This window comes from Hermetia illucens, chromosome 1, assembly GCF_905115235.1.
Source record: "Hermetia illucens chromosome 1, iHerIll2.2.curated.20191125, whole genome shotgun sequence".
Taxonomy (NCBI): Eukaryota; Metazoa; Arthropoda; class Insecta; order Diptera; family Stratiomyidae; genus Hermetia; species Hermetia illucens.
Genome location: NC_051849.1, coordinates 48,325,592 through 48,339,103, shown reverse-complemented (window position 1 = coordinate 48,339,103; position 13,512 = coordinate 48,325,592). Strand labels below are relative to the sequence as shown.

The following is a 13,512-nucleotide window of genomic DNA, read 5'->3' as shown; positions in this document are numbered from 1 at the left end:
AAAGCTACTCTGTCTCTGAAGATCTTGATTTTTGTGAGCGAACACTCGACTAATGCCAATATCCTTTTGCTGAATTATTTGTGGAGCGATTGGGGACGGTACTGTTTTTTTCTCGTCAGCATTCTTCCCAACAAAACTATCCGCAAAGTTTAATTCAAGCCAATCTCTAACATTACTAGGTGACAAACGATCGCCAAACTTGGGAACATGCTCGTCTAATTTCAATGTGTGAGTCTTATTGTATTTGGCTACAAGTGGAGGTGGTTTGCTACCTGTTGGTGAGGCACGGCTAGCTAAACTTGCACCAGTATTAGATGTTGATGTCTGTCCTTTTCTCGGCTTTGGCGATCCCCGAGGTGGCACCGGAGGCGGTACTTTTGATTTTGTTATATTTGTTTTTTGTTTAAGAGGTGGTACATTTGACGACGGAGCGGTTGTTGTTATTGGCTGCTTATTTGTGTTTGTTAGAACTGCTGATGATTGCGCGATCGCTGGAGTTGGACCTTTTCAGTAAACACAATTTAGATTTGACCATGCAATTCGTTTCATCAAAGTTTTACAAAATATTTATGACGAGAGTCCAGATTAAGGGCAGCATGTAAATAGGTATTTTGTTAGTACGAGTATAATAACAAAGGAGAGCTTCTATTTAGGAGTATGAGATTCTTTGTTCTATTTTTTAGTCTAGGTGCAGTAGCGTAGTCTTACTCGTATACAATTTCAAAATAGTTCCATATATTAGATACGCACTCACCAGATTTTTGAGACGTATTACTTAAATGGTGATGATGATGGTGGTGATGTGAAGTGCCTGCCACTGCTGCATATAGTAAGAAATTTTAAATTTTTACACGTTTTAAATGTTAAAAAAATGATAATTTTTTTTCGATAATCTGTGGGAACAAATTCCATCAAATTGCATACTAAAATAGTTTTTATAATAAAACGGCACAGTACAGACTGATAAATACAAGCAAAAGCATTTCAAAAATGGAAGCAATATTTAAAAAAAAACAATTCATTTCAAATGTTCAATGGTGACAGCGCATTTACAGACCTATCGAGAGAACAAAAACAAAGTAATATGGTGTTTGCTGTTCAATTCTTGTTGCTTTAATTAATCTGGAATAGTGACCCACAGTGTCATTCATTTAAAGTACTTAATTATTAAATAACGCCTTCGATGGGTAGAATTAGAGTACTCATGCATAGAATTAATCCAGGCCCACATAAACACTTTCATAATTGCGCCGATAATGAGCTCAGCTCGAATTTCAACAGAGCGTGTTTTTATTCTTACTGGACATATGTAATTTTGGTCTAGCTAATCCCTTTTCATTGCATATAATGATTGAACTCAAAAGTCAAAACATATAGGGAGCCCGAAACGGACGACACAATAGGAACTAATATGAACAGATATTCGTCATTGACAAAAACGATGCCAGAAATTTGACTATATGAACTCAATGTGAAAAGAATGATAAAAACGGGTGGTAGACTCTTCCTAGGGGCAAGAAAGTTAACCAATATCCTCTATTAGAACAAGTGGCATGAACATGTTTGAAAATTGAAAAAGAACCAACTCAAGGAGTGGTAGTAAAATATCCCCTAACGACTTTTGACCAGCAGAGTCTTGTTTTAATTCATACCAGCTGAAGAGATTCGCTTTAGATTATTGACTTGAAACATTGACCCGCCACGCACACTTTTTTAGAGACATCCTCCAATTACCGGTTTCCTTCCTTACTATCAGAGCGATATATGATGGTTAAAAATCCAATGTACTATATCAAGGTGAATTTCCTGAGAAATTTTAGGTTTAAAGTTGGTTCCGGCAAGGTTACATTCCGTCGCCGATACTATTTCTTCTTATTATCGGTGACGTTCTCCATGTTGCCTTGTCCAGAGAACATGGAGGACTTCAATGGACCATCACATATCTGTGATATCTGCGTCCTCTCTCACCGAGTCATCGACCTTGGACTCTGGATTTAGAAAGAGAGGAAAGCAGAATTGGGCTGAAAGTAAACACTAACAAAACCAAGATTCTCAGTCTGAGGGGTCTTCGGACCCTTCCTATCTGCATCAACAAGCAGATCTTCGAGAGTGTCAATCAATCCATCTATCTTGGCAGCGTTGCTTTTGCCGACCGTGGCATCAAACTTGATGTCACAGACGCATTAGCAGTGCAAAATTCGCCTTTGGCGCTTTATCTAAAATTGGAAATGCTGATAACTCAACACTAACATGGGTTGAGATTGTCCCGAGATAATGTTCCCGCCATGCTGTTATAGCAGAGCAGCACATAGAAATTGACGACCACTGTTACTCAAAAACTCCAAGCATTTGTTAACACCTGTCTCCACGATGTCATCGGGGAACTCTGATCTGAGAAAATCTCGAGTGGTGTCCTAAATCGACGTATAGCCCAGTTATTAGTAGATGTGTTGATTTAAGGGCGGAAGTGGCAGCGGATAGGTCACACTTCAAAGAAAGGCGACGAATGCATTGCTGGCTACACCATGTACTGAAAACCACTTTCCCACAGTGACCGACCAGTGGGTAGCCCTAGAATTACTTGACGCGGAACAGTAGAGAAAGAGTGTAGGGGGGAAAGGGGGGAGTAGGCGTAATGACCGGGGTGAATGGCAACCATATAATGCTATGTACAAGACCATGCTTACTACAACCCTTCGGAAGAGGCGTATTGATATCTGCGCTTTGAGAAAACACGATGGTGTGGTGCTGCTGTGACATAGAACGCGAGCGCGATAAAAATCGCGTTAAATTTCTCTACTTTGGTAGCCCACGTACTCAATATGGTGACGGTATTGCCATCTGCCGATTTCCGTGACGCCATTAAAAAAGTCGGGCGATTTGATGATCTACTAATGAAGTTCACTCCTATCTCAGCTGACGCACCATGCATTTCTTTACCGCACTCCCTCCAGGGTCAGAGCTCTTGCTGTACCAGACAATCATCTTATCAATCTTCACGTATTCCTTGGAGACTTTGGGTTCTTAGAAAAGAAAAATTGCGAACTCTGCGGTCGATATAAGAACCCTCAGGAGGATGAACGACGAAATCTATGAGCGAGGCCCCGACTGCTTCAAAAGGTTGCGATAATCGGGTCACCTAATATGTATGGGTAAGTATGATTCAGCTCGGAAAGTCTATAAGGGCAATATTTATAGCAGACAAAGGAGGCATGGCGCTCCCTGCCTGAGATGGAGCGATAGCGTAGGCCAGAATGCCAGACAATTTTAAGGATACCGAATTTTAAGGCACAAAATCGGGATGTTTAGAGTTCCTTATTGACCAGTTGTTCACGATGGAAAATAAAGCCAAGTAAACCCGATGCCGAGAAAGACACCTTTTGGCAACTAATCGGCACAAAGGCCTGCTAAACTGCTTCCTAATAACTATATCCTCATTACGAGTGATTTTAATGGTTATGTAGGCAAAAGGCAGACGGTTACCGATGCAACAGGAATAAAGACTCTGAAGCACGTGCGCGTATTATCGATTTCGCCGACACTCACGTCCTTATACTTGCAAATACATAGCTTATTGAACGGTTGTCCTATCTTCATTTTATACTGGGAACATTAAGACACAAATTGACTATGTTTTCATTTGACAATTTCCTCACCATCACTGACAACAAAGCCGTTCCCTACGATACCATTGCACCTCAATGCACTGGCTCACTGCCGACTATTATGTACAAAAGAAAAGTGGAATCACAACCAAAATATAATTCGCTAAGTAGTGCAACCCTCGGAGTCACTAAGCCTGGAAAGTGTTTCATCAACCGAAATACTTGACTTTCAAATTCAGATTTACAAATGGAGATGAAAGCACCGCCCTATCATCAGTTTCTTGTGGATAATAAGCTGGTCAACCAGCAAATTTACAAAAATGCAAACCGGGGAGCAAATAAATCGATCGCTATTGTCGCTACTCGGGACGGAAAGGGGTCTATATCAACTTGTTAAAGGCCGACACAATAGAACATATCAGTTGCGTTAATGACGGGAACGACACTTTATTGTATTTTGTTTATTTTATTATCGGAACCAACCAGAGTTTGTCAAGAAGTACTGACGCAATACCCGATGCACAGTTACTTATGGTTAAACACCGTGAGAAGTGTCGCCTTCTCTACATTGTATTCCTGGATTTTGGGATGGTGTTTGACTGTATGCCACACAAAGCCGTGTGGCAAGCATTGCGGGAGCACCGCCGCTGGATTAAATGACCAAAACCGAAAAGTTAAGCTTGAAATTGAGCAGGAATATCAAAAGCCCTTCATGTCTCTGTAAGTGCTCATCAAGGAAGCGCCTTCTCAGAACTACTCTTTGTTCTTATCATCGGCCCTATCACGTGAAATATCTAACGTCCAAGTATCGTCCGACTAGCAAAAACAATGAACGACGCTTCGCGATAATGAAACCGTGCGAAATTAAGACATCCACGACCGATATGGATTGCATCCATTATGGAAAGATAGCTGGAGAGGCGCCTTCTATAGTATGGTGATGAAAGATTGATCTGAACAGCGAAGTCGATGTGATATAACCAAAACGTTGACCGGACAAGCAATGATTTGATACGCTAGTTGATGATTTGAGAGTCTGTCGACTCCACCCTAGCCAAGCTTATGACCTAGAAAAATGGGAAGTTAATCTAGACGAGGCGGCCTCGCTACTTGTGACGTTCATTAGCGAGGCTAAGGAAGAAGAAGAAGAATTAATCAACAAAATTGTGCCCAAATACGATTTAAACCCATGGAAATGAAAATTTTGCCACTATAAGTTAATGTTCTGTAATCTATACCTATAGGACTTATCCAAGTCAAGGCAATGTATTTTAAAAATATAAATCCAATACCAGAAACGCTGGGTACTGTAAGACTAGCTTTCAAAATCGAGAGTAGAGCTCTTCAGCTAGGAAAAGAAATATATCATTCCTTTCTTTGGAGCTGGTTGATGTTTGGGTTTTATGTCTTTTTGATGGGATCATCAACCACCTCACCCACTCGCCCAAACAATTTAATTAAAAGTAAATTAATATAATTTACATATATATAATTCAGTATACAGGAAATCATATCGCCAACAACTCCAAAGTATAACTTATGCCAAGAAAAAATACCCCAAGTGGCGACTTCGTCCAGCACCACGGGGTATATTCCATATTTATTGGTAAAGAAAATGAATGCCATCTCAATGATGTGATAAATGATAATATCGCTATATGCTTTTGTCCAAAAATCTAAGACAGTTATGCGTACGTACAAACATTACATTTTCAACCACATTTGCTACATTGTATTGATGTTGAACACAATATGTATGAACAGAATAACAACTTTCCATTGTTGCATTAAGCGCACTTTCACCATTGAACAAGAATAATATAATACATAATAAACCGAATGTCATTACTCACGATGGCTATCGGAATCTCCTTCTGTTGATCTCTGAGCAACACGTGAAAGACTCTTTCTTTTCGACGGAGAGTGCTTCAGTGCTATAAAATAGAAAGAAAAACAATTCTAAAATTAGAACCAGAACTAGGAAAAATAATCATCATAATTAGTTGAATATTTCACCATTCCTTCTCATCGAAAGAACCAAAACAAAGGTAAAGCTTATGTCAAAGCAGGATTTTTTAAAAAATTAGAATTGGAGAAGCTGCGGTAGCTGCTGCATCTTTTCGGGACGATAAAAATAAAATTCATCAAAAAAATTATATACATAAATCATAAGCACACTCAAAATACTTATTCGTAGAATTATTTTGAATTATATATATAAGGAAAAAAACATTATATTTACATAAGCTTTGACAATAACACTACACTCAATGCACTTGGGGAGTTTTTTACCTATGTAGCTGGAGACCAGGGTACGAAATTTTCTATGGTTTCCCTTAATTTCGGGGAGATCCACTTTGCAATCAAATATATAATAATTTTTACAAATTAGCATATTACATTTACTTAGCTTACTATTAATATATTTAAAGCATCGTACTATATGGCAATGTTCATTATTCTCGTGTGTGGATGAAAAGCAAAATAGATGAAACTTACGTGAAGGAATCTTTTTGAAAACGGTTTTCGCCATGAAATTTTGAAATCTTTGCGCATAGAAGGATGGTCGGCATACCGAGACTGTATCCTAGAACGCATATCAAATTTCCTTTCTATACAAGGTCCCTGATAAATAATGAAAAATAGTAACTTACCCCATCGTGAATGATGCTTTTGAATGTATGTTCAAGTTTCTTCTTTAGTCGATACGATTGAAGAATATCTATTATACCGATAAATAATAGAAGTCTTTCTCCTTTTTCACTACGAGCAGGGATTCCCCCAGGGCTGGAAATAAATACATCATTTATTAGCACTAATTTAGAATCAAATTCAATACGAACTGTTTCTATAATTCGGATATCCGGGAAAACTTCTTGATGAAAAAAATCCCGACCAACCCGTGGGTGAAGTTGCCAACGTCTCAAAAAGGTCGTCACAAAATTTGGCTGATTGCGGAGGTGAATCGATGAACGTAAATGGCTAAAAGCTCTATCGACGGATGTGACTGGGAGCTATGTTACCACAAAAAAGGACAAGAAGTGCAGCATAGTGTATGCTGTGGCCAAGAAGAATTTATACAGGAGATTCAACTCCCGCACATTCTTCGAAATTCTATAGGTAGAAAAATCATTTTGGACCTTGGGCCGTGATGGTAATTGCGGGAGTAAAATTCCGCGCATAAGGTCTGGTGTTAGCGTTTGCGATGCAGTGCACTGATGTGCGCCTACGTGGTTGCGGGCATGTGGCATTGCAGAGCTGTTTATGTCTTGTCAAATCATAAAAAAAACATCTAAGCACCATGGACATACCGATACGCCAATACATTAACTACATTGGTCGAAGATACACATTTGCACTACCGTATACCGCATCATACAAAAAATTTGTATTTTGTCATAAGCCTTACGATGGTCCTGTGAATTGGCGATAGAATTCTCATCCACGATGATAACCAGCTGAGAGCTAAAAAAAGCATTTCAGTGCGATTCTGGTAACGACCTTCTTGCGAAACTTTTTCGGGCAATCCCTACAGTTTCTGCAGACTTCCTACTTCAACTCATTCGTGAATGAGATTTTTCCTAATGAATGGAAGTCGAAAGGTTGACAACGATCAGGTTGTTTCCGTTCTGAATCCTTTTGAATCGACCCCAATAACATCCTCTAGATCATTGTGGGGCAGTGTGTGGAATTTAAATCTGTTCTTTCAATAGAGTCAACCGGGAATGCACCTGGAATGCTCTACAGGAGAAGTATTCCGGACAAACTAATATTAACGACACATGATGCAGAATAGGCAATATGTCACTTGTTGCATCAAGGTAAAATTTCAGAAGAATTTGAAGACCAAAATGGAGTCCAACAGAGTTGCACTTTGTCACAGATATTTTTTCTTCTCGTCTATTATTGATATCTTGAATTCGGAGAAGGAACAGAACAGAATGTCCAAAACTAGTCAATCGAAAAAATGTCATATTCCATCATGATAATCACAGACCGTAATAATCACACCATCTGACTACCATTTGCTCCGGTTTCTGCAAAACTCCCTCAACGGGAAATCTTTCGCTGATCAAACAGCCGTGATAACGTACCTCAACTTCTAGAAGAGTGGAATAATGAAATTGTTGGCAAAATGGCACCAATAGCGAAGCAGCGATCAAGGCGCTTAGGTCCAACCAGGTGAACTCTAAACTGGTATGGGAATGCCTTGAGAGACTGAATACACTCGGCTCGTCCAACAAGGTCTGGATACTCTGGGTTCCAGGCCATGCTGGGTTGGGAGACAACGAAGCAGCGGACGAATTAGCCAAGAAGGGAGCAGGGACACCTTTACACGGGCCAGAAACTTTCTGTGGAATCGGAAACGGTTCCATGGCTATGACACTAAGAAATGAAGAGGAAAGGTTGAGAGAACTAAACTGGGCGGGCCTACCAGAGATGGAGCAGTCTAGGGTGCTTATTGGGGGATACGAACCCCATAGTCACTGTCGGCTAAACTATCACCTAGGAAAGTTAGGGATATCTACGGACACTGCCTGCAAAGTTGAAAGATCTGGAATTAGGGAATATACTAAAGTTCCTGACGGTTATAGGCTTGCTTAAGATACTATGATTAATAGGTGCACTATAACTAGTAAATTGGGCAGAATAGTTATTTAAGGACGCGCTGTGACTTTCCCTTAACAGAATAATATATTATAATAATCGAAAATTTCGATTAGCGAATCACACTACACTGTGATGCTATTTGCTATAGATCCGAATCACCCAATTCAATCTTATTTGATGTTAAGTGGTGGTGGTCCATAAATCTCTAATTATTTGGAAACATTTTTTGGGCTAAACACTGACATGGAAACTTCCCACCTCCGAATTCGCGACATTAAGTCGAATTGTTTCTGAGCGAATCGCCTTATTCCAGAATTGTTCCTCTTCAACTTAACAAAACGAGAGCATGAAATTAAATTTCAAGCTCAAAATTTAAAAAAATATCAGAAATTAAAAGAAAAAACATTAATTCCCTTTCCCAAATTAATTGATATCTCATCGATTTCAATCAAAAATCAAATTCCACAAATAATGAAACAGGAACTCATTATATCATTTGTTTAATTATAAATATTATACTCACGGCACATCTTCCTCTTCATCTATTGGTTCACTTTCGGCTTGTATGCTTTCCATCGCTGTTGAATGCGCGACAAGTCTTTGTCGATTTATAGACCTGTAACATGCACTAAATGGAAGCCATATGATTTTCTTTATAAACATATTTTCATCATATTACCTGCTCCTGTTAAGGGCAGCTGACGCAGCCGCCGCTGCAGCAGCGGCATCTCGCTCTCTTCCCCTATGTTCACGTTCACGCTCTTCCCGATCTCGTTCATTAGCAATGAATGGATCAGGATGTGGAGGACCATCTTCCGTATCCGATTCCTCTGGCCTTGGATTTCTAGCTCTTTCATTTGCCAGTCTCCGCTCCTCTTGTTTTTCTTTTAATGCTAAATCTAAGTTATGTACACCAACTAGTAATGAGTAATCCATTATTTTAAATGATTCGAGGACTGTACAATCTCTTTGAATTGTTTTTATTAAAGCATTGTACGTATCGGCTTCTAAGAATATTCCATTTGGATGATGCTCCATGAAATCTAAATCTTTATACGTAGGAGAAGGCTTGCTTCGTTCCTGTTTTGATGCTCTTCTTTTGTAAGTTGAGCCTTTTAAGTCATATTTTAAATGCATTTTAACGTAGGATGGTAAGAGATTGTTCATGACAACTAATCGAATATTTTTACTGTTGCATTGAAAGCAATATAAGCCAAAGAATTTAGGAAGTAATGTTCGGGGGTTTTGACTCAGATTCATGTAATACCTAGAAACATTTAGAAGAAAATAGTAAATTTATACAACAAACCAAACCAAAGGGCTAAGTGAATTAAATATAGAAAGCAGGTCGTATTCAACAGGAAAACTCACCCTGGAAGCAATTTCTGCAAAAATTCTCCCTCCTTATGTTGAACCGTTTTAATAATGAACTCATCATCATCAGTTAAATAAAATATTGATCCGGATGCTCCTGGATTAGATAGTTCCCGCAGCGGAGCCGAGCACATGGACATCTGCAATATTTTATATTAAGGACAAACAACTATGCTACACTTTGCTTTCCATTCACCATAAAATCATCTGGTTGTATTCCAAATAAATGTCTAAAATAACGGAATGCTATGGGTGCGTATATCTTAAACCTAAATTCACTAAAATGATGCGCAGGAGTTAAGCTAGAACCTTCGGGTGGGAAAGATATAGTTTCAATTTCCCAAAAGTCCATCATCAATAAATCTCTTTTCGGTTTTGAGGCCAAACTTCCGACCTGTCATTGACAAATAGAAAGATTATGATATTAATTCATAGTCAAATTGAAGAGACTCATCCGTGTTACCGTATGTTGTATGCCTAATTGTATAGAGCCCATAATTGTACTGGTTTGAATTTTTTTGTACGTTATCTGACCGCCATCACCGACTCGCCTGTGTCCAATCTTCTTTTCTTTGTCCGTTTTCGCTCTATGCGTTTCAGTCCGAGGCAGTCCTGGCTCTCCATATACCTATTTAGCACAAATCATAATCTTTATTAATTCTAGAAACTTTATGGTACACACTAATAAAAAGAAAAAATACGTAACTACTTGTCATTCAACATTTTTCTCTAATGTAAATATTTTTCTCTAGCGTAAATATTTTTCATTTCCGAACCAAAATTTGGAAAAAATTGAGCCTTAAGAACTGGACCTTCGATACTTCAAAAAAATGAGGAGTTATATGTCTTCTTTTTAAATTTATAATTCTAAACTTTTTTTGAAAAAAAAAATGATCATAGAAAATCATAATTAAAATAACAGAAAAAGTATGACTTTGTAGCAATGATTCACATAACTTACACCAAATTGCTTTGAGAGCTTACCTCTTGATTTGTTGATCTTCCGTCTGCTCCAGATGCATGATCCCTATCTAAAGAGAATACATATTTTAGTTACACTTCACTACCATTGAGTTTTGTTGTTTTAATATACACTCCACAAAAATTAATAATATTATTCAATATCGAATCACCCAAAAGGTTTGAAAATATGAGAAAGCTTGCGTTCTGATCGAAAAACATCATCCAATCTAGAAAACGATTAAGATAACAATCTAGAAAACAATCAAGGTATAAACCGATATGATTTTGAAGGTAGCACTCACATACAACAAAATTTGCTGTCGTACATTATCATTTAACTCAAATCTTATCTGATGATGGAGAAGAATTTTATCTCCCATTCTAAATATTTTATCTGGCTTCATGAGCGGCAAAGTGAATTTGAATATTTACGCAAGTGATTATAGGTATCGTACGAAGCAAGTTGCAAATTTCATTACGTAAAATTTTACAATCTATTCTGCATATGGTTTTGTGCATGTACTTATCCAGATACGGTCGCTTCCAAAAAAGCAATCAGATTACCGACTCATCGAAAGTGAAATCATAGGAAAGCAGATATTTCATTTGAAATTAGAGAACTAAACTTGTGTGATGTTTACATGAACAACCTCCAAAAGCCGATGTTCAACGTGAATCTTTTTTTAATTCAAATGTGTTCACTTTTCCACCTGTAAGTTACAGTCCGACTACAACAAATGAGTGTACTGTCCAAGAGTCACCAACGTTTATTCGAAGACCAATTGCCAACTAACTATGAAATCAGTCAAAAGATTCATTTTATGATGGATAAGTATATTTCATTAAACCTTCATATGATAGAAAGTAGTCATGAAATTGTTTTGTGTACCATATGTTCATTGCATTTTTTATCGAAAAATGGGCTCTCGAGTTGGATCGGAACCTTTCTCGGATAGACATAACATATCTAATTCAGCGTCTGCCGGTCTTCTTGGCGATAAAGATGATTTGTCCACAGATAAAGTATGATCTTAGAGGGATACAGTTGTTTTGTCAAGCCGCCAACTTTAGGCTGCGCAAAAAATCATCTTTGGAACTGGGTTATACTATAGCAGTAAGTGGGAGTGGAAAGGGAAAATTGGTGGAAGTACAACGGTCGAAATACCGAAAAAAAATGAGAAAACAGTTAATTCTGACGTTAAAATAGTATTAGACGTTGGAAATTGGAGGACGCAGTTACTTTGCCAACACAGTTGTAGGTAAATATTGAAGGAAGTCAAGGCTCGAGCTACCCACACTGCTGAAGTCTTACTCTGAATTTGGTCATGACATCGCGAAGCAGATTTTCCGATATTGTAATAATTTCAGGTCCAATAGCACCGGAAAAATCAGTGAACTGGTATATAAATGTTGCCGCACGAAAAAAATCCACATGATATTTCAATAGTGGCAACCCAAAGTTTGACAAGTGTTGACTGGTTTCAAAGTTACACTCGGTTACGTGGCGTCACTTTCGTTAATGTGAAAAACATGGACAATAACATTGTTTTCAATGACTAAATTGAACGACCACAAGTACAAAAACCTTTCCCAATCACCAACTCCTTAGACATGGCATCGGACGATCAGATCGGATCTACAAAGCAGGAGATTTTACTCGAATGAAGAGGTCCAACAGGAAATAGAGGCTTACTTTAAAGCGCACAACAAATCTGATATTAGAAAGTTGTAGAAACGGTGGAGGAGCGCTACAAAGAGTATATTGCTCGTGAAGGAAACCACTTTGAAAAGCAAATAAAACAAGTCGGGAAACAGGAAGGTGGAACTTCAGGTATGAAAGGTTTTGTGTATTTCTTTTATAAAGACATTTGAGTGTGTATTTGTCCCGTTAGTACCTAGCACGTAATATATGCATATATTATGTGATAATATCCATTTCCGGATGATGTTAACATTCAAAGTCTTGAATTTGAAAGGAAGCGACAACTTTGACCTATTGTAACTTTGTTAGTAATAGTGCGAGTTCCACCAAATTTGGTAGGATAATGCGATATATTGTAGCCTACATTGCTATTTCGTGATGTTAGGATGAATTTACCAAAATTACTAAAAATTATGGTAATACACTATTATTAACTTTATTTGATAAGATAAGATATTTCGGCACACACGTTGGGTAGCTTCTGAGAATGGGTCCGTTAAAGAAATGATCAATTTCAACCCCCCGATATCAAAACAAACAACGGCTTCGGAAAGTACTACCCGCGACCTTTCATTTGATACCCCACATGGATATATTCGGTGAAAAAAAACTTACACCCCCCTTTTGTGGGGATTTCCCCGTAAATTCGACGTAGAAGGATGTTACTCACTGTAGACGTGAGCATTCACAATTTCTACTTTTGCACCAAATTTGGTGTCAATCGCTGTAACCGTCTTCGAGAAAAATGTGACAAACAGACAGACAGTAAACCAATTTTAATAGTTTTTTTTTTACACAAAACTTTTAGTCCGAAAAAATATTTTTCACTCCTAGTCGGCGGAATTTTCATCCCATATATTACAATAGTTCTTTCCAAGTGTGTGGTTTAAAAAAACTCTCCTTGAAAACTCATGACGTCTGGGGATTGTCCAATCCTGTTGGTACTATATTTGACGATCGCACAGTCGTGCTCTTCGAATTTGAGATCTGAGGAAATTTCTTATATTTGTTACTTGCAAATCAATGATAATCAGTTATGATGCATGCATCTTGCTCAAAGAAATCCGGCCAGAGACGCAGTGATTAATCACCGACACTCGTTATCAGTCCAGTGAACGCTGACAGATTTCCCTCGAAGTCGTGGTAGCTCAATGTGGCAATTTTGATTATTAAGGGAAGATATACACCTAGGAGCCGTAGAGAGGTCATTTTTGTGAACTTTTTTAAGGAAAACTATTTGAAATTTCAAATTTGGGA

General features: G+C 38.1%; 1 protein-coding gene across 18 annotated transcripts in view; it reads right to left on the bottom strand.

The window, feature by feature from the left end:
• LOC119646685 (phosphatidylinositol 4-phosphate 5-kinase type-1 alpha) overlaps nt 1–13,512 on the bottom strand; it is a 67,107-nt gene that overhangs the window by 27,505 nt on the left and 26,090 nt on the right. For 9 of the 18 annotated variants that reach the window (XR_005248792.1, XM_038047995.1, XM_038047433.1 and 6 more), the window contains exons 2-13: nt 10,575–10,621; nt 10,054–10,218; nt 9,787–9,984; nt 9,588–9,730; nt 8,896–9,483; nt 8,740–8,844; nt 6,260–6,392; nt 6,105–6,192; nt 5,898–5,960; nt 5,459–5,539; nt 755–820; nt 273–503 (exon numbers count right to left, since the gene is read on the bottom strand). Coding sequence is in view for 17 of the 18 variants with exons in the window: in XM_038047995.1 (XP_037903923.1) it covers nt 273–503; nt 755–820; nt 5,459–5,539; nt 5,898–5,960; nt 6,105–6,192; nt 6,260–6,392; nt 8,740–8,844; nt 8,896–9,483; nt 9,588–9,730; nt 9,787–9,984; nt 10,054–10,218; nt 10,575–10,621 (1,908 nt within the window). In the remaining variant the exon portion in view is untranslated. Of the gene's footprint in view, nt 1–272; nt 504–754; nt 821–5,458; nt 5,540–5,897; nt 5,961–6,104; nt 6,193–6,259; nt 6,393–8,739; nt 8,845–8,895; nt 9,484–9,587; nt 9,731–9,786; nt 9,985–10,053; nt 10,219–10,574; nt 10,622–10,723; nt 10,804–13,512 lie in introns of those variants that run through there. The other 9 variants (XM_038047355.1, XM_038048402.1, XM_038047920.1 and 6 more) reach the window with 7 other exon arrangements.